Consider the following 19,972-nt stretch of genomic DNA (forward strand, 5'->3'; position numbering starts at 1 on the left):
TCCAGAAGCTGATTTTCCATTACGAACCAGGCTCTGATCCTTCCTATTTGCTGAAAATAAGCTAGTGCCTGTGAAACACCTGAGACCAGATGCTTCATTTCTTTCTATGATATGCAATCATCACAGTGGTGTAGGTAAGCAAAGAGAGGCGTGAGACAGGTCCGTTCTGGTTATTTTTCACATTGAGTTCACAGCGCTGCAAACCAGAGATTGCTGGGCAGTGTCAAAGTTGTGTAGCACTGAAATAATCATGTTGCCCATTCTGACAGGCAGAAAATATTTTTCAAGGACAAACTGGCCCCCAGCCTGTAGGTATTTTGTCATATGGCTACAGTGTTACCCAAACACTATGGGAAGGAAAATAATACCAGTTCCAGTTTGACCTTGCTACTGGTCAATTGGTTGTGAACACCTGTATTAGATATAATTTACATAAAACATCTTTTTGAAACGTTAGCCGTTCAACTAGCCAAATGAGTTTATAAGCTCTTGACAGTATTAGATATCTCACATGCTATCTAATAAGCATCCCTATAAATACAGGCCATAAGAGCAAGTTTCTGTTTTTTCTGACTTTTTAATGTGCTGCCTCCGACTCCTCACAGTGGAGTAGTAGCAGCAGAGTAGGAAGGAAAGCTGCTACTTACCTTCATGTCAGCTAGTGCTGAACAATACCAAACAATAGTGAAGCAAATTTCATGGATTCATCTGCTGTTGATGGGTCAGGAGCTGGGGACAGCCTTCTGGAGTGGAAGCACAATGCTGGAAGTGCTGGCATTGTGCAGGCATGTCTTTGGTTGTGGGATCTCTTGCTTGACTTCAGATTCTTGCATTGCAGATGTTTAAGTCTGAATTAGTCTCTATAGGCTTTCTTTGTACACAAAGGACAGAAACAGGTATGTACTTTCAGGCTGTTGACTTGTTTGCCCTAATTTGGGGTCTTCTTTTGGTCTGGTGAGTCTCATCCCTTCTTTTTCTTGGGAACAGTTTTTCCCCATCTATTTCCAGGAAATGAGAAATGGAAGATAAAAGATCCTTGATCTGTTTTACTAAGGAAATGCACCTGTCTACTGTAAACCTGCTTTGTGTGAGAATCTAACCATATACCTAATGACTTTTCAACCTACTGATTAATTTCCATCAGAGCTGACAGAGAAACAGCGAACTGAGGAAAAACATTTCCGTAACTTTCATGGAAATTAGCAGCCATAGAAAGAAGGAAAACTATTTATGTTCCTGCAGAGGAAAAGGTGGAAATACTCTTTGATATCTAGTGAATTGTAAAATTATTGACACAGGAGAGGATTGGAAACCTGATTTAATTATTAGTTCATTGCACTACTCTTTCCCTCATGGAACTGTCCTTTAGTTACAAACTTCTGTAACAGTTCACCACTAAGGATTTTTTATTCCCCTGTCTCTCTTTCACTACTGTGTATGCTTACAATGGTCAGGCTCCTTGTAGCATAGATGTGAGGCAGAAGGCTTGTGACATGAGCTACAAAACCAAAATCTACTTGGCAGCTAGTGAGAAGACAGCTGCTCCATCTCCCTCCCATCTGCTGACAGTATCACTCGATTCAAGACTAGGTATTCATCAAGAAAACCTTTCCTACCAAGGATGAGCAGTGTAGTATGTTTGGTCCCACAAAGGAAGTCAGTCACTTCTTTAATGCTACCTGGAGGAGCAGAATTTGCTGGCAAGGTTTTTAACTAAGGCACTGTTGAATTCTACAGGTAGTGTCATTTCTTGACTTGTGGATCAGAAATGAATTTCAAATTGCAGTGTTTTTTTTTTCCAGGTTGTAGCTTCAAGAGATCCAAAGCCACGTCTTTGTCTTCCTTTTTGGGGGGGTGGTTGTATTTGTGATTCTAAACTCACCTCTTTGTACACTTTGTCAAATATGCTAATGTGGGAATTGTTTAACGTTCCACTTTATAAATAAGTGTTATGACTTTTTATTAGTTTGAATTCCCCCCCAACTTTTTTCTCTCTTTTAAGTTTTCATATACGTGTGAGAACTTAAAGTATAGCAAGTTTCTCATTTAACTTTGCTTTTGTGACACTATTTACATGTACACAAGTTGCTGTCAGATGTTTCCAAGTGAATTTGAGTTAAAATTCTCTTTAACTTGTAAAGAGCTTCCAGTATGATAAACCTACGTAGTGAATTTTCTGTAAGATTCTTCATGAGATTCTTCTAGCTAGAAGCAAGGGTTTTCTGAAACTCAACCTGTAAGCAAAGCTTTTTCTTTAGCTCTATTTCTAATACACAAAAAGTCCAATGGGCTAGCTTGCTTTCATGACGTCTATACAAAGAATCTGTGCCATCATATATATGTGCATACAGATGAATATTAATGCTGTAGATCATTATCTTAACCACCCCAATGAATTTCACACAGTAGGTATGAAAAAACCGAGAACACAAAGACCTGGGAGTCCTCAAAAAAACAGAAGAAAAGGAAAAGATCAATTTATTCTTTTTTTTTTGGAAGAGGAACTTGGCTTCGCATTAGTGTGTTATAATCTTCTGGATGTATGACTGGGATAGCTAGAAATCACCAAACAGTGTTCTAATGTCCTGCTATTGCATCTGCATTTGAGAACAGTGAGCAATTCTTACAGCCTTTAGTCCAAGTCTACCAGATTCTGGCTTCCCTTGCAGCTGAAGGACACGAGTAGTTGCATTGCTTAAACTGCTGTCTATAGCGAGTATACTGAATACTGGTTTTCAGTATCGCAGTTAAATTACTGAGCGGGTAAGAAAAGGCAATAATTTTTAATTGCTTTTGGAACCATTCTTTGTAGTTTTGTATGAAGAAGCAGTAACAGCTGCATTTTAGGTGTGAGAGTAAGGCTGGTATGTTCGTTTAATGTTATCAGTTTTGCTTTGTTCTCAGCATTTCACAATACTGTAGATGTCAGAGGCTAGAATTCTCTTGAAATGATTGTACATTTCTGTGATACTGCTATGAGTAAGTGGTCTAGCCTCAGGAAAGAGTAAAAGTAACCTGAGAAGCTTTTGTTTCTACAGTGCAGCATATTTGCATGCTCTAGGCAATGCCAGGTGATGGAAAGTAGACTGGAGAGTACAGAGATGGGAATGCAGGGGATGCTTAGTCTTTCCAAGCTGACTTTCAGTTGTTCTGAGCATTGTGTTAGTGAAGATGCTGAAGAGTTCTAAGCTGAGGTTTTCAGGCATGCTAAAAGGTTACGTGCTGTCTTTAAAATGACTGTCACGAAGTTGTAGAAGTATACCCCCACACTGTTCCTGCCTGCTTTGTTGTTGAGTAAAATGAAAACTTCATGGCTTTATCCTGGAAGAACACGTGGTGTAGTGTTGCCACCTTGTGCTGCGATGGGAGATTAGGAGTCTAGCATCTTGATAAGAGGAAAAGTAAAGCGGTGTGTTTTACAAAGCAAGATACTTCCTGCTAATTTAGTGACTGGGATTAGGACCTGTATATTCTCCAGCCTCCCCACCTCTCTGCTGGGTTCTAAAAATTCATATAAGCATTTCAGTACTATATTAGTACAGGTACCATTCAGGATATTGGTTGAAATTCCAAGTGACCAATTTTCTTATATAATGTTAATAGCTTTATTTATACAACAGGAAAATATATTCATGCTCGTATTTTCATAGTATGTATAAAACTGATCATTTCAACTGTGAGTTTTGGTAGTATTCTACCACTATTACCCCTATTGCTAGTATATAAATCCTGTGGACAGATGCTACTCTAGATAGTAACTGTTACCTTTGTAATACATTTTTCATTTTTGTCAGCTTTTGTGTCCACTGCGCATGATGGCAAAAAAGAATCATGATGTAGACTAATATAATAGAGCAAATGACTATGGCATTTTAATGCTTTCCTGCAGAAGTTTTGACTGCATGGTTGTAGTAAGCTTTATTTTCAGTTTGAAATGGAAAAATATTTTTTCTTGGAAAAACAGGAAAAAAATCAAAAAGTTTTGCTTAGTAAAAACTAGAGGAGTGCTTATTTTCTATAAAGAAGATTAAAAAGGATTAGTAGGCTATAATGTATCATGTCATAACATATTTTTTTCATTTAAAAAATCCCATCTTCTTGCTTAAGAAAAATTGGACGAGTGCTTACAGTTTTTTTAAAGATGATAAACGAGGATTAGTCTACTGTAATGTAGGAGAGCAATTTCTGTCCCATAAGTATCTTAGTTGTAATGTAGACCATCTTGAATTTTTGGCTTTCTTGAGCACTGTCTGATGGCAAATATGAGATGTTAAAGTATGGAGTATATCTGTCTCAGTATAGTCTGGTTTGTCCTTTCAAAACCAGAGTCCAGATTTCCTTGACTTTCTTCTAGGCATTATATCTGTTGATCTGTTCCCCATTGTTTCAGAGGCAGAGCATTTTTTTCATTTAAAGCAAATTCAGGGCACTTTGTACCTCTTAAACAATATTCAAATAATTAGTCACTACTATTCAGAATACTGATGTGTTCAATTATACTGCAACAGTCTTCGTGACTTGGCCTTTGAATATAGAATAATGGAATGTTTTGGATTGGAAGGTACCTTTAAAGGTCATCTAGTCCAATCCCCCTTGCAGTAAGAAGGGACGTCTTCAAGTAGATCAAGTTGCTTGGAGCCCTGTCCAACTTCACCTTGAATGTTTCTGGGGATGAGACATCTACCACCTCTCTTGGCAACCTGTTCCAGTGTTTCACCACCCTCATTGTAAACAATTTCTTCCTTATATCCAGTCTGAATCTGCCCTCCTTTACTTTAAAACCATTACCCCCTGTCCTATCACTACAGGCTATACTAAAAAGCCTGTCCTCATCTTTCTTACAAGACCACTTTAAGTATTGAAAGGCCACAGAAGGTCTCCCTGGAGCCTTCTCTTCTGCAGGCTGAACAAGACCAGCTCCCTCAGCTTTTCCTCGTGGGAGAGGTGTTCCATACTTCTGATCATTTTTGAGGCCCTCCTCTGGACCCTCTCCAACAGGTCCATGTTTTTTCTGTGCCTAAGGTTCCAGAGCTGGCTGCAGTATTCCAGGTGGGGTCTCAACAGAGTGAAGTAGAGGAGTGGAATCACCTCCTTTGGCCTGCTGACTACACTTCTTTTGATACAGCCCAAGATACATTTGGCTTTCTGGGCTGCGAGCACACATTGCCAGCTCATGTCTTGTTTTTCTTCCACCAGTATCCCCGAGTTCTTCTCCAAAGGGCTGCTTTCAATCTCTTCAGCCCCCAGACTGCATCAATATTTGTGGTTGCCTTGACCCAGGTGCAGGACCTTGCACTTGGCCTTGTTGAACCTCGTGGGGTTCACACAGGCCCACTCCTCAAGCTTGTCCATGTCCTTCTGGATGGCAGCCTGTCCCTCAGGCATGTCAGCTGCACCACTCACCTTGGTGTCAACTGCAAACTTCCTGAGGGTGCACTTGATCCCACTACATATGTCATTGACATATTTTCTTTCTTAAAATGATATTGCATTAACTTTATTACAAATTAATGTTAAAGACACATGCATACGAAATGTGTTTCAGTTACTTTCAAGGTGAATGTAAGAGATGGGAACAGCTGAAAAGATCTATTTAGGAGGACATTCTGCATGGATCCGTTTCTCCAGTTCTTACTCTATGAAGACTGTGACTCATTATTTTCAGGGCAGCAGGTAGAATAACAGAATAAACTGCAAAGGAAGTAAAGCTTTGGTTTCTTTGTTTTGTTGGGTTTTTTCTTAGTTGTTATTAGACACGTATGATGGAGATATGCTTTTCAAATGATGCTGTAAAGTCTGTAACTTACCTGCGAATATTGCATTTAAACATAGATGCCCATAGCATTCTTCTTTGCTTTCCCAGGAGAAAAGAAGAGTTTGCTTTCCCAAGAAGAGATAATAATATTTCATTGACTCTTGGGTTATTTTTGGTCTTCCTCTTTTAGTTTCTTGGAAATTACAGTGTACTAGAGTTTGTAGAGTGAAGTTTTCTTTTTCCATTATTGCTTGTCCTCTTAAAAATATGCACCCTCTTAGTATATCCAGGGGAAAAAAATACTTTCTGAATACTGTTTATCAAAATACTGTTTCTATTTCATGTTGCTTTACTTGAAGGCACTATTATTAGAACTTCTTCCTGTTTATTATTAACTTCTTCCTTTGTCTCTTGCTGTCTTAAAATGCATCTGAACTAAATATATGTGTTTTTTTGTTGAGTATAGGTTCAGCATAATGCAGACAAATCTACTACGCTGAAACTAGCAGATTTTGGCCTTGCAAAGCAGGTCACAAAACCCATATTTACTGTGTGTGGAACACCAACGTATGTTGCCCCTGAAATACTTGCTGAGAAGGGTGAGTGTATGTATTTATACAATGACTCTAAGCTTTCTAATCATGGAAATATTCCAGAATGTTTCAACCAACTGATGTGTTTGTGCAGGGTAGGAGGTTGGCTAGCAGTGTAATCTGTGAAAGGAAAGGAAACCTTTTAGTTTTTGACAAACGCAAGCATGGCATCAGCCATGTTTGCATTATTAATGTATATGGTAATATAACACTAATTTCCAAACAGACAAGCCATAAAAAAATGTAGATGGTAATTTCTGAAGTGGGGAAATGAATAAAACTTCATGTTGTGGTCTGAGGGTAGTCAGCCCCATTTCATGACTGGCTTCATGATGCAAACAACCTTCCAAGGCCACTAATAATGCAAAAACATTGTGAACGTATATGTTAAACTTATGTGAAAAGCCAAAACATGTTTCATATCAGAAGAAATTTTGAAGATTTCATACCCGAAAAGATTTAGACCTGAAAAGGAGTCAGTTTTGTTGATGACTCAAGCAAAGCTATTTCTGGTTTTTGTTCTGTGGAGCTGGGCTGTACATCTCCAGTTATATCCAGTTTCAATGGAAACTTGGCACTCTCTTACTGCTTTTTTTGAAGGGAATCTGAGGAGGACTATTTTAGAAATATATGCTGTGTTTTCTCAATTAGTCTCCAATTGACACTGGCCTTGTGAGACAGTGTTTGTGAAACATATTTATGAAGAGGCATTTTGTGAGAGCTGTAGTTATTAACAGGCAGAGCTTGGAAGTGTGATGTACCAGCCACTTATTCTTCTGCTGAACGTATTTTTTGAGAAACTGAGCAGAGCTGTGCTTCTTGGAAAACAGAATGAAAGGGTTGTGAGTTTTCTTTCTAAAACAGGACTTTTAGTTTTTCTTCTCTTCCTTAGGCTATGGGCTTGAAGTGGATATGTGGGCAGCTGGTGTGATCCTTTACATTCTGCTCTGTGGTTTTCCCCCTTTTCGGAGTCAGGAACGTGATCAGGAAGAGCTGTTTCAGATCATACAGCTGGGCCACTATGAATTCCTTTCCCCGTACTGGGACAATATTTCTGCAGGTAAGACTCAGGATACATAGCAGATCTGAGAAGTGACAGACATCTTCCCCAGAGTGGGAAGAACACCCTTCTGCTCAGGGCGGTGAGCTCAGTGAACCTGGAGGTATCTTGCAGTCTCTTTGTATGTGCTTGCTTTAAATGTGAATTTAGTTCTCTGGTAGTATCAATTAGGTCTGATTGATTTAATGTTTTTCTCCCTTTCTGAGGCAAAAGCAAGGATTTTCCTCACCTTGCTTATATGAATCATCTCTGGAGAAAACAGTACCAAATTAATCTCCAGGGTTGTGTTAGATTGTAAAGATACAGGCAAAAATCTCAAGAGCTGAGAATGAAATCCTTGCTCTGCAGAACACAGTATAGATTTTCGGTTGAGATCAATGGAGTCTGCATGTGGTAGTTTTTTCCTTCTTGCAGGCTAGTACAGTGTCTTTTGTGCACACTTCATGATCGGAAACCCTAAACCTCATCTCTCCCTATATGGTCTTTTGAAGAATATGCTCAACAGCATTCTGTGGCTTCTTGAGGGATGAGATACACAATGCTTATTCCTGTGAATCTGAACACTTAGCCTGATGCCTTCAGCGTACTTTCAAGATTAAATTCCCTTCACTTTCTCCTCTCTTTGTGAAGGGGAGAATGATATCAGTAAAAGATATGTTGGAGTCTTGACATCTCTTGTCACTAGTTCTAAATCCAGTTTTCAGACTATCTCCTTGGGATAGTCACAAAAGTCATCGTGGTAAAACTATTAAGAATAAACAAGAAAGACGTTGTGTAAGTATAACTGTCAGCATCATCACATCACTGTTGTTTATCCCTCTTTTCTTTTCTTTCTTTCATAATAGCAGCAAAAGACCTCATAACCAGGCTGTTGATAGTGGATCCCCAGAAGCGCTACACAGCACGACAAGTACTTCAGCACCCTTGGATAAGAACAGCTGGAAAAACTAACAGCAGAAATTTGCAGAGGGAAGTGACAATAAATATTGAGCGTCATTTCCGGGCCCAGCGCCGAAAGGAAGTTGCAGATGGGGACACTTGAAATCTCTTCAAGCTCATTTAGTCTTCTTTTTATTGATTAACTAATTATTTAATTTTTCTTTTCTAAACTAATTGGGCCTTTAGTTTATAGCTGTTGCTGTCCACTGACATGCTTCTTTTTTTTTTTTTTTTTTTATTCTGAGATTCTGAAGAATGACGGAGATCAAATTTCATCCACTGCCCTCTGATGTTACTTGAGAGTCTCTCCTCTCTGTTGACAACAGTGGGGACTAGATATTTCTGGGACAGCAGCTATTATTTTCTTTAAATACTAATTTGGGCTACTATGTGACAAAATGTATGTCTTTTAGACAGCAGATGTCTGCTTCTGTGGCTGACACTAGCGATGATTGTGAAATGTTTTCTCTTGTCTTTTCTGGTGCGATACCTTCCAGAGGTTTTGTATTTATGATGTTTTGTATTTATAATGTTTTCAAAATAGCTGTCTGCATACACATCCTGTACTATTTCTCTAAACTGTCTTTTCACCAGTTCTTGCTAGCAATGGAGAACGTGAAAGAATAAAAAATGTACATATATTTTTTAGATGTAGGATATGTTAAATAGGCAGCAAGATACTGTTGATTAAGTTGTGAGGTAGGAAAAATTCTTATAGACTAAGTCAGATATTTTATGTTATCTCCCTCGACAACATCTTTGTTCTCATGGACAGGGCAATAGACTGTACAATGTTTCTGTTAAACTATAGTAGTGCTGTGCAGTAGTACTTTGTGAAGTAGGAAGTTAAGCAATTCTAAGGAAACTTTGGTTCTTTTCCCAAAGGTTTATTTATGGAATGATAACCAAAGCGTTTTTTTCATTCTTATTTTTTTTCTTTGAACCTATCCATGTGCATCTGTGACTCTTCCATACTAATGGAGAAGAGAGAGCTGGGAAGCTGCTTTGGTGACTTAAATTAATCCTTACCTTCGCGGTTCCCCTTTCATTAACACACTTCACAGCTGAATTGCTTTTATATACTTTTTCAGTGTAGTTTGGTTTTTTTCCCTGTTGCCTTCCCTGAGGACTCTTCTCCTTGCTTCCATGAGAATGGGAAATGGGATGAAAATACATTAAATCCAGCTTTGGGAAAAACAACAACTTGTTGGCTATGGAAAGGTCTCCCCAGGGAAGTGTCAGATGCTTCATATGTTTTTGATAATTTGATTGGATGCAGTTTTAAAGAAATCCAGGGGGGTGGAAGGAGAGGGGAAGCTACAGAAATACAGTCCTGAGAAGGGCTGTGACCTAGAGCAGCTTTTGAATCTCAGAATTTTTGGTTAACTTATCAAATCCAACAAGCACTTGAGTTGTCTGTTTGATAATGCTTTGTCCATGAGTTCCACGTGCTAGCGAATAATGTTGTTGCTAAAATATCAGTGGTATTAGCACTGAATTCGTAGTTTGTAGAAAAGAATGAGGGTATTTTACAATTGCAGAGCCGCTGCTTTGCTTGTGTGTTTCATAATGAGAAATATCTGAAGCATTTCAGAATAGTAGAACATTTCAATAACTACATGAACCAGAATATTATTTTTGGTGAGTGCTAATATTTTGTGTGAACTTTCTGAATTACCAAAAAGTGTGGGGTACTGTCATGTTTCTGTTTCAACTTGTGACAGTTTTGCTGTGAGAATGATTTATGAAAGTAGAGACAACTTGGCTCTTAGAGGAAAATTACACTTTCAGTTGAACTGGCTTCTTTTTTAATACATCTTGAAATAAGACTTCTTGTGGAGTTAAAGAATTTGTGGAACAAACCAGTCAGATCTTTACTGTATGCCCAAGTATTATTTACATGATATGTCATACCTCTGCTTTAGAGGCCCTGAGTCAGGAAGACTTTTCCTTTTCTTGAAAGCAGGAACGGATTTAAGTGTTTTCCTGGGTTAAGGCTATGTGTAACCTCATATTTGTAACCTCATAAATGCATTACATGGTCTTTGAGTACTAGTAATAACCTCTTTTCTGTTAATTTAAGCCTATTTTGATAGGAAATTGGTAAAATAGCTTGTGACTTGCAATATTATATTTTGTAATTCTCTTATTTTTAATACAGTTGCTTAGGAATAAAGTTTGAAGTGACAAAAAGAATTCTTTATCAGCAATGAATCTGACAGTTTAGGGATTGTGTTACGAGTTGCCTTTTTCACCTTTAAGAACCTGTCAACAGCCTTATTCATAGTGCAGAAGATGGAGAATTTTCTTGTAATGAATATAAAAGTCATTATTTTTTCAAAGGTTTTGTTTTTCTCTCAAGTTCTCTGGGCCCCAGACGGACTAAGCACAGACTGCGCTGTGTGCAATCACCGCATCTCATCTGTAAGTTCAGACACTGCTGTGACAGTGTTGAGGGACTTGTTTGTTCGTGTCGCTAACAGACCCGTGGCATTAGGCCCTCCTTCTTCAGGTTGGAGGCTGAAAAAGCTTCCAGGTGCTTCTCAGGGTTTTTGCCTCTTTCTTTCTCTCTTTAGATATTCTTTCCTCCATTGCTTCCAGTGTTCTTGCTCTGCCTCTCTGCTGCTCTAAGGAGTCCATGTCGCCAGTCATTATGGTTAAAGTTGATCAAAGCAATGAGAACACATGTTTTTGGTGAGCTCAGCCTCAACCATTGCTTGTTGATAAAAATGGTGAAACATTTTCAGCATCTTTGGAAGCCAATGTTGCTAGCTTTATGCGTCATAAACTTTGCTTCACTGTGTTAGGAGTTTCTCAACATTGAGTCCAGACTTCTAGTGACCGCCTGTGACTAATAAGCAGTAACTCTCTCCAGTGGTACACTTTCCGTTGTCCACCCTCCATTTGTCCACCTAGGTCAACTTCTTCACTGTCACTTACGCTGTTATGTTTCATTGATCCTCGACCTCACCTACCTATTTTCTATCACCTATCATCTACCTACTCTTATCTACCTCTCTTCTTCCCCTGGTTGACTCCTTCTACTGAAAGATGGTGAATTCTTTACATGTTAATGTTTTCCTTCAGGACATACTGGCCTTAGAAATGGAAAATAGGAATAGGGCCAATGCAGGAAATGAGCAAAAATTTTTTGAAGTGTTTAGGCATCTGAAACTGTGCAAAACGTGCTAGCATTTCAAATTGCATAGTGCATAACTTCCTTAAAATGAACAATGGAAATTTGATCCTTGCTTGTATCTTTATTCCCCTAATATTTAAAAATGTGTCCTCAAGATTTGTGATTTAAACTGGACAGTAGAGCAGAGACTGTGTTTCCTCTGGGACACAGACAGTCTAACTTCTTTTATTCAGGGACCCCTCTTCTTCATCTAAGATTTGTTTAGCTACTCTGTGGAATCGCTGAACTCAAATCCCATGTACCTGCCATCTCTGTTCTGACTGGCATTATAGGTGGATTCCCACATATTTGTTACTGGAGTTTTGGCTCTTTTGAAAGAGGGATAGTGGGATATTACCCTCTGACCTTCGGCCTTTTGGGTTATAGTCCTATTGTGAAAATATAATTTCTGGAGTTGACTGTTTGCTTTTCTGTGAGTATCCAGACTAGGATGGTATTCAGTCTGCTTGAGAATATAGTAAATTTGCTGTGCTTATAAACTGGTATTCCCGAAGACAAGTATCATTCTGAAATCTTCCTCCTGTCATTTCTTCTGTCACCTAGATTTCTCTTAATTTAAGCAAAATATAGAAAATGCTTTTAATGTTCCAGGGCATGTATTTTTCTGTCCTTTCTGAGTCCACCAGTACAACTCTTTGCTGTTGACATCCTTGCTCTTGAAGGGAACGTGAGCACTTTAACTGGGCTAACAGTGTGTGTTTGCACTGTTTGTTCTACTGTATGGTTTATTTGCAATTGGGATGAAGATGTCATCTTGTAAATTAAATATTTTATAGACTTCAGCAAAAAAGTGGTTGTTCCTTCCTCCGCCCTTCCCCCCAATGCAGGCAAACTATATAGTGGATGTTATAATTCAATATTCTTTTAAATAAATCGGAAAAAAAATGTGTGGCCAAGTATTTTGAGATATTTTAATTTTATCCTGACATTTTATCTCTTTGGGAAGTGTTTGTTTTAAAATATTTGCGATTTCATTAAGTATTGTGTGTACCTTCATTTACATTTAGAAGGACCCCCTCTAATGCTGCAGAACAACTTACAGGTGTGTTTTTCTTTGTTACTGTGTGAAATCTCATTAAAATCAATGCAATTATTTGCAAAACTGGAGCTGCGATTCATTCTAACACCTTTTTTGTCCCTGTACTGCATTAATCGTGTCCTCTATATTAGAGCAATCATGACAAGCAGAGCTAGTTTCATTAAAGATTAATGCACACAGAACTAATTTCTCCTATCATTAATACTAATTCTGTAAAATTCAAGTTTGTTTAGAAAAACATTTGATTTGTTTGTGGAAACAGACATTCTACTTGAAATTGGGTTCATGCAAAAGTGGTGTTTTCAAAGGACACGGTTTCTTAGCTGCTTGTGTATATTTCAGTTCTGTTATTAAAAATGGTATTTTCCTGCAGGCCTGCAGTATCAGCTGAAGCAGTGGAAAATAAAAATGCATCAAACAAATGATGGTGGTTTTGAAGAAGCTGCCTTCTCTGGATGTGAGCAGGTGTAATAAAGTGGCTGCCAGTGAACACCAGTACAGACTGTCATTTATTACATATTGGTAATTAAAAAGGCCACAGCCTCCCCATTATTCTTAGAATAACTGTAGTCTTTTAGGAATGACTGACTTTTATGATAATCACACAAATTTATTGCAATGCATTTTAACAGTCTGCATGGACAGCTAATTAAACCTGATTTAATGCTTTGCTGTTAGGACTGAGATTTAGCTGTGTTTCCCGTGTTACTACTTGTTTAAGTCAGTACAATTTATTATTATTTTTTTTTCAAATGGACCATTAAAGTCATCACTGTTACATGCTGTTTCTTTGGAAAAGAAGAGATGACCCCTTGCATAGTCCAGTTTGATGATTCATTCTGTTGCTTTGAGTTATGAACAGGTCTTGTATTCCTGTAAAATTTTCTCTTTTGAAATTAGAGCTATTTTGATAATGTTGAAATTATCTAGAAAAAGTAATGCTGATAACCTTAAACTCTCACTGGGAAATATATTTTGTTTTCTGAGTGCAGAAACTGAATAAAAAAAGAGCTGGAACCATCTAAACATTTATAGAAATGCCCTATTATTCCTACAATAAGTGTTTCAAGCAATTAAAGCAATACAAATATTTGATGTAGTGAGAACACTAAGCTATGCAGCACATTGCTGAGTACATGCTATGACAGCCAACTTATGGAGTTGAGTTTACCATATTGAGTAAGGAGTGTTCTTCCTAATCACTGGAAAAATGTGCTGCATCATAAAAAAAAGGTTATTCTTGGGTTGTCATTGTGTTAGTAAATATAGAGTTCGGTGAAAACTCCTGTATCTTAAGAAGGCATTTCTCATGAAGAATTTCAGCGTAGAATGTTTTAGATAATGTTTAATGTCAAGGACTTCAGCAATGGAGGCAATTTTTCTAGAAAATGAAGTGTATCATCATTAATTGCCATCATAAGTTGTCAAGCAAACCTTATTGCTGCATTTAAAAAAAAAAAAAAAGTGCAATTTCGTGATCCTAACCACCATTTGCAGCTACCCACCTTGCAACACTGACAGTTTTAATGACACTGTAATGCTTCAGTATATAAACATAAGTATATATTTAACAGGCTCAGCAGAAACCAATATGCCTAGTGTAAGGATGGAACTAAATGGGTCAAATAAGTTTAATTCCCTTCAGCTTTGCTGGGAACACACTGGCCGAAATTATGTTCACGTGGTGACTGATGGGTGAAAGATGGTTTATTGACCAGTATTTCAAGTGGAAGTATAATATCGTGTCCATAACAATGCAAGCATGTTGCCTGTTTGGGTAAAGGCCAACGTATGTCCTGGTGAGGTATTATTTCTATGTATGTAGAGAAAGATACCGTGTAAAGTAGCCCCTCACTGTTAGAAGATATGATTATCAAAGAAAGAAATAGTTAAAAAAAAAAAAAGATGAAGAGGGGGGAAAGCTGAAGAAAAACTTATCTTTTTCCAAAATATTTTATTTTCTTAAGTAAATCAGTGCCGTGGACAAGTCTAACAAAGCTTTATGAGTGAAATAAAAAAAAAAATGTGTTTTTCCTTGCTGCTATGTGACATTGCTGTCATGGTTCCTTGGTTATTTCTGTGTGTCTGGGGACAGATGATTCCAAGCAGATACTATAGCAACCACTAGCATTATCCCACCTGGATCGTTATTCCAAAACAACAGGACAGGAGGAGAATCCCTTAAAAGAAATAAAACCAAAACTGTTCCACCATATAAAGAACACTGAGCAATTATGCAGCCACTCAAGAATTTTATGGAAGTTTATTTTTAATGCTTTCATAACTCGCGCAGTTCACGTTTGAGGGACAAATAGTCAGAGCTGGAGGTAAGAATGCGACAGCAATAAACCCCTCCTGACAGATGAAACCTCACGTACATTAATGGCAAATGACTGGTAACATTGCAAAATCAAAGTACTACAAACCCTGTATTTAGGTACACAGTTGACCTGGGGAAAAGTTTCAGGAAATATGAGGAAAACTTGAACAAAGATGTGGGGGTAAGACCATTATTGAACAGGAAAATGAATTGGTTCTCTAACTGCTAAAACAGACCACTGAATGTGATAGTCACTGAAAATGATCCTGTATTTCTTTTATGATGAAATAATTCTTTATTTTAACCTCTGAGGATGGGTTCTTAAGAGCCACAAATAGAGGTTTTATATTATCACTTTCTGTGAAATAATGGTACAATTTATGCCTTTAATAAATCTTTGAAAATCTTACTCTCCATTTAATTTTTTTTTTCTGCTGGCTATTAATCAATTTTTTAATAGGAAGAAAAAAAGATTTCTATGACATTATACTAGTCTCCCATGTGCGTGCTATCAGCAAATATTCTCCCATACATCTTCCGAAATGCATATTTTGATATTACAAGCTCTGCTGGTCCTTCTGAGGGTATTCCTGAGTGTTTCAATGGATTTGAGCTGGTGTACATTGGTGGAGACTTTTGCTCCTTAATTGCACATAACTATTGCTTGAGGCTTTTGAGATTAGCAGCTTCCTTAGGGCTGCACATATGCTTTAATAATATAAGTGCTGTATTCTGTGCTAGCTCTTCTGTAGCGTTAGTTATTGGAGCTATCTGCCAGTGTTATTATTTTTCCATGTAGCAGAAAAAAGAATACATCATTCAAAATGTGCTATCAAAACCAGTGCCATCAGATTGTTGTTTTAATGAATCAGTGATAGAACTGCTGTGAATCGTACCAACAGCTAAACAGCCTTTACAAGGAGGATACTTTGGATGAACTCTTGGACAGATCTTGCAGGGAGGATCCTGGGAAGCGACAAAGAATTCAGCAGCTTCATTCTGGCAAGGTAAATCACCGGGAACCTGGATTTGATTTTGCTTTCAATGTCAAATACACTGACAGTAGAAGAGTAAAGAGGGAACAGCTTTGCTTTATAAGTCTTTTCTTTTTAAGTTTTTGAAGCCACTTTATTGGCAGGCCACAATGATTTTGATTCTGGGGAAATTTTATTTTCATGCCTGTCCAAACTATATTTTGTGAGTCCTAAACTAGAAGCTTTTCAGTTCACACGTGCATATACATTTACAATTTTGAATGGGACGGTTCTGTGTGGCCTGAAAAAAAAAAAATCCTTATTTTCATTGGTATATTAGCTATTATACTTAGTTATTTCACTGGTTTTCAGGTGTGCTATTTTTTTTTTAGTGAAAAATACAACTTGCAAGACAGGATCTATGTTTAACCCCACGTAACCACAGATATTTAGGTTTTTAAGGTGACATTTACTTTATATACGTTTCTTTGGAAAGAGATCTTTTGTATTACTGAGATGTGTGGATGTTTTTTGTTAACGTGAAGTTTTCCTACATCTATGTTAGCTAGTAATAATAGGAGTGATGCTTCTGGGGATCCTTGGAGGCCTAAATGAACTTTAGCTCTTGTTTATTATTGGGTACGAATGTCTTAATGCCTCAGCGAATGGCTTTGCGATAGGCCTGTTATAAAAGCACAGCAACCTAAATTCCTTCCTGAGAGGAATGCTGGAGCATGGGGTGCAGGACAGCTGGGATTCAGGATTCACTCTTGCTCTGCCAGCCGAGCTAATCCCAGGGTGGCTCTGGCGTGAGCAAAAGGGCTGGTGTGGAGGTCTGGAGGTCAGGGGCTGCTGCCATCCTGCTGAGGAACAAGAGTGGCTTTATGAGCGCAGAACAGCAGCGATGTTTAGTTAGAGCAAAGCCCTGCCTGACATCAGTCTGTTGTCTCACTGCTGCAGCTGTGGTCCCCTGTGGCCTTGGGTCAGGGTCACCCTCTGTCCTTGAAACCCTTCCACCTCACTTTTGCCGTGTCCAACTTTGAAACCTCTGCTACTAAGAACAGTGAGAATAGCACTGAGTAACACACAGCAGTTCATGTGTTCAAAGCTCTTCACGAACATTAACTAATTAAGCCTCAGCAAGTCCTTATGATGCAGGTATTTATTCCAGCTGAGTGTTTGCATTCACAATTAAGAATATGCCAGACATAATCCTGCTGTCAATCAGCCTAATTGACTTAAATGTCTAATTGGCTAGATTCTTCCAAGTAAGTTCAGTTTAAAAAAGGTTAGCCTGGGGAAGGCAATTATACAGAGGAGAAAAACAGAGTGCAAGAGGAAATCCTCAGTCAGGGAAAGGCAGAGACAGCTGTCAGTGGTGGTTTTAAAAGCAGCCAGGGAGACAGGAGCTGTTTTGTTATTACTGCAAAGTATCTTCCAAGAGGCTTGAATTAACCTGGAATTAAAAAGTCAGTCTTCGTAAGTGGGCTTGTTTCAACAGGAGAAATGCTAAGAGAGAATCCCTAGTAGCAGCAAGGAGTAAAAGTTTCTCAAAGCAGATGTTACAGTGTGGCTCAGCATAAGAAGTTTATGGAGCTGAGCCTTTAGCAGCACTGAGGCAGAAATGTCTGAGATTCTAACTAGGCAAAGAGCCTAGTTAGAGCTTATAAGCCTCTGTTAAGCAATTGCTACCTCCAGACTGAACCTCCAGTTCAGCAGTACTTACTGAGCTTGTGCTGCTTTGCTTTTGTGGCATTTCCTTTGTTGCAATTGTGCCCTAGGGAATCAGGAAAGAGCACCAGGGGAGGCAGTGATGCTACTCTTTGCATAAGCCAAGATTCCAACTCCCTCATCTGGACTTTTTTTTTTTTCTAGAGAGTGGGTGTTTCTCTTCATATCTTGCAGCAGGTCAGCATGTAACCTGCTTGAGGCTGACATGCACCAACATAAACATTTCTTACTGATGCGTGAGTAGTAGTTAGCGTCTGAAGTGGCAGTAAATGGTACTCAAAAGATGAAACATCTTCTGTCTGGGACAAGTGAGTTTAAGGTCAGTTGGAGATTGAATGACAAATGGCAATTTTTACTAATAACCACATATATGAATGCACACTATAAGCATTTTATATATGACAGATGATACAGTGAAAGGATACCATTATTACTCGTTCTTCCTAGCCAGCCAGATACTGCGGTGAGCACTACTGAACAGATCCACCAGACTTTGGTAGCAAGTCTAGGCCTCGTGTAGTCAGCTCCCTTCTTTGCACTTTGTGCAGCCTGGGCTGTACACCGCACACTTGTGAGACGCAGCACCATGAGCTGTGGGCCCAAGCGCCACAGGTCCAGGCTGTCTGCTGCAGGGGTGTGCAGAAGGGGAATAAAAGTCACAAGTGAGACACCTAAGGAGGCAAATGTTGCCGAAGGAAAGTCCCAGGCTCAAAGGGCTTGCTTACCTGCCATATTCTCTCCCAAACATTTTCAGTAGCTCTCCAGGGAACTAGAAGATGTTTCAGGAGTTCACCACTCCATCTTCTTACAAGTTAAGATGCCTCCTGTGGCATTCCTCGCTTGCCTATTCTCTAGAAGCATGAAAAAAGATCCTGTATGCTTTTCAGGCAATATGTGACAGTATTTTGCTCTTCTTACTGTCAGAAAGTGATTCCTAATTTGGCTTCTGCCAAGTGAGTCTCTCTTGCCAAAACCTTGGCTCATTGCTTCTGCTCATATTGAGAAGAAGTTTAGAGAACAGGTTATTCCCTTTCTCCTTCTGCACCTGAAGGCTGTTCTCTCCACAGTCACTTCTCTAGAGATGTAGCAGTGCTGGCTTCTGCCTCCAGCTAAAGAATATTTGGGAGATGCATAAAAGTTTTGACATCTTTTGTCATGTTCTACAATAGTTTTACTCTCCTTTTCTCAGCTATTAACAATGGCATGAGCATAAAAGTTTTGACATCCTTTGTCATGTTCTACAATAGTTTTACTCTACTTTTCTCCGCTATTAACGATGGCATGAGCTGATCAAGCTTGCAGTGGGATGGACAGCTATACTTCACCTTATTTCACTGCTTATTCCTCATTTCAGCGCTGTGTGTAAGCTACAAACACTTTCCAAGTTGGGTCTTGCCTCCTGTTTTTCACCAGTCTCATTCCTTTATGTGTGGCTGCAGCACATACAGACCTTCATAACTTAGGGCATTGCTGCTGGAGAAATACTTCTGAGAACTGGGGCTTGGTGGCGCTTTATATGAAGATTTAAGTACTTAGACCAGTTGTATGAGCTTTAAGAAAAAGGAGGTCTACAAAGATTATTTAAAATACCTTCTGCGGGGCAGCACAGAGACCCTGCAGGGTGGACTGTTGTGCTAGAGGTGGTACAAACAGGATGTAAATAGCAGTTAAAAGTGTGTCTTTCTTTAAAATTTCACTACTGAAAACAATCCCTGTGGAAATTCAGAGTGAAAGTGAGCAGCAAGTTAGATTTTTTTCAGTTGCTGCAGAGAAACCATCTTCTTCTCTGTATCCTGTTCTAGAATCTGCAAACTTGGCTTTAAAAAATGGATGTGGCTACAGATTCAAGCTGTCGAGTGTTACAACATGAAATGCATTCCAGTGGGGAAAAATGACAATATGAAAAATTATGTTTAGGAAATGATATGGCTCAGAAAACTATATTAATCTGTTGAAAATGTTGCTTTATATATTGTGACATAGAGAATGTTTATGCCAAAGTAAAATCCAATAATGTTACCATGTTTTAAAAACAAATGCTTTTGTGATCACTTATTTCTTACGAACAAAGGAACAGTGTTTTGAAACAAAAACTTCTGAATAAATTCAAATTTCAAAAGAGCTTTAGACATGAGACAATTAATTTTGGCTTCTTTCTTTTTTTTTGTATTCGGATGAAATGTCTATGATGATGCTCATCAAATGACAGCTAACACGTGGAAAAATAGAAAAAATATGTACTCGGGTAAAAAGTTTTGAATTAGTGTTGGTTTACCTTTTCAGTGTTTCTCTAAAATTGTGCCCTTGCAGTTTTAGGAAACTAAAGCTTGATGTTACATTTTGTTACACAGCACATGTGTAC

At 38.5% G+C, this 19,972-nt stretch overlaps 1 protein-coding gene across 3 annotated transcripts in view; it reads left to right on the plus strand.

Annotated features, from left to right (window-relative positions):
* Positions 1–19,659, plus strand: part of DCLK3 (doublecortin like kinase 3) — a 36,993-nt gene extending 17,334 nt beyond the window's left edge. For 2 of the 3 annotated variants that reach the window (XM_054058253.1, XM_054058255.1), the window contains exons 3-5: positions 6,222–6,354; positions 7,241–7,408; positions 8,254–19,658. In XM_054058253.1, coding sequence (XP_053914228.1) covers positions 6,222–6,354; positions 7,241–7,408; positions 8,254–8,450 — 498 coding nt within the window. In that variant the 3' untranslated portion in view covers positions 8,451–19,658. Of the gene's footprint in view, positions 1–6,221; positions 6,355–7,240; positions 7,409–8,253 lie in introns of all 3 variants that reach the window. The other variant, XM_054058254.1, reaches the window with a different exon arrangement.
* The last annotated feature ends 313 nt before the right edge of the window (positions 19,660–19,972 follow it).

The sequence above is a fragment of the Cuculus canorus genome, chromosome 2, assembly GCF_017976375.1.
Source record: "Cuculus canorus isolate bCucCan1 chromosome 2, bCucCan1.pri, whole genome shotgun sequence".
NCBI classification, from domain to species: Eukaryota; Metazoa; Chordata; class Aves; order Cuculiformes; family Cuculidae; genus Cuculus; species Cuculus canorus.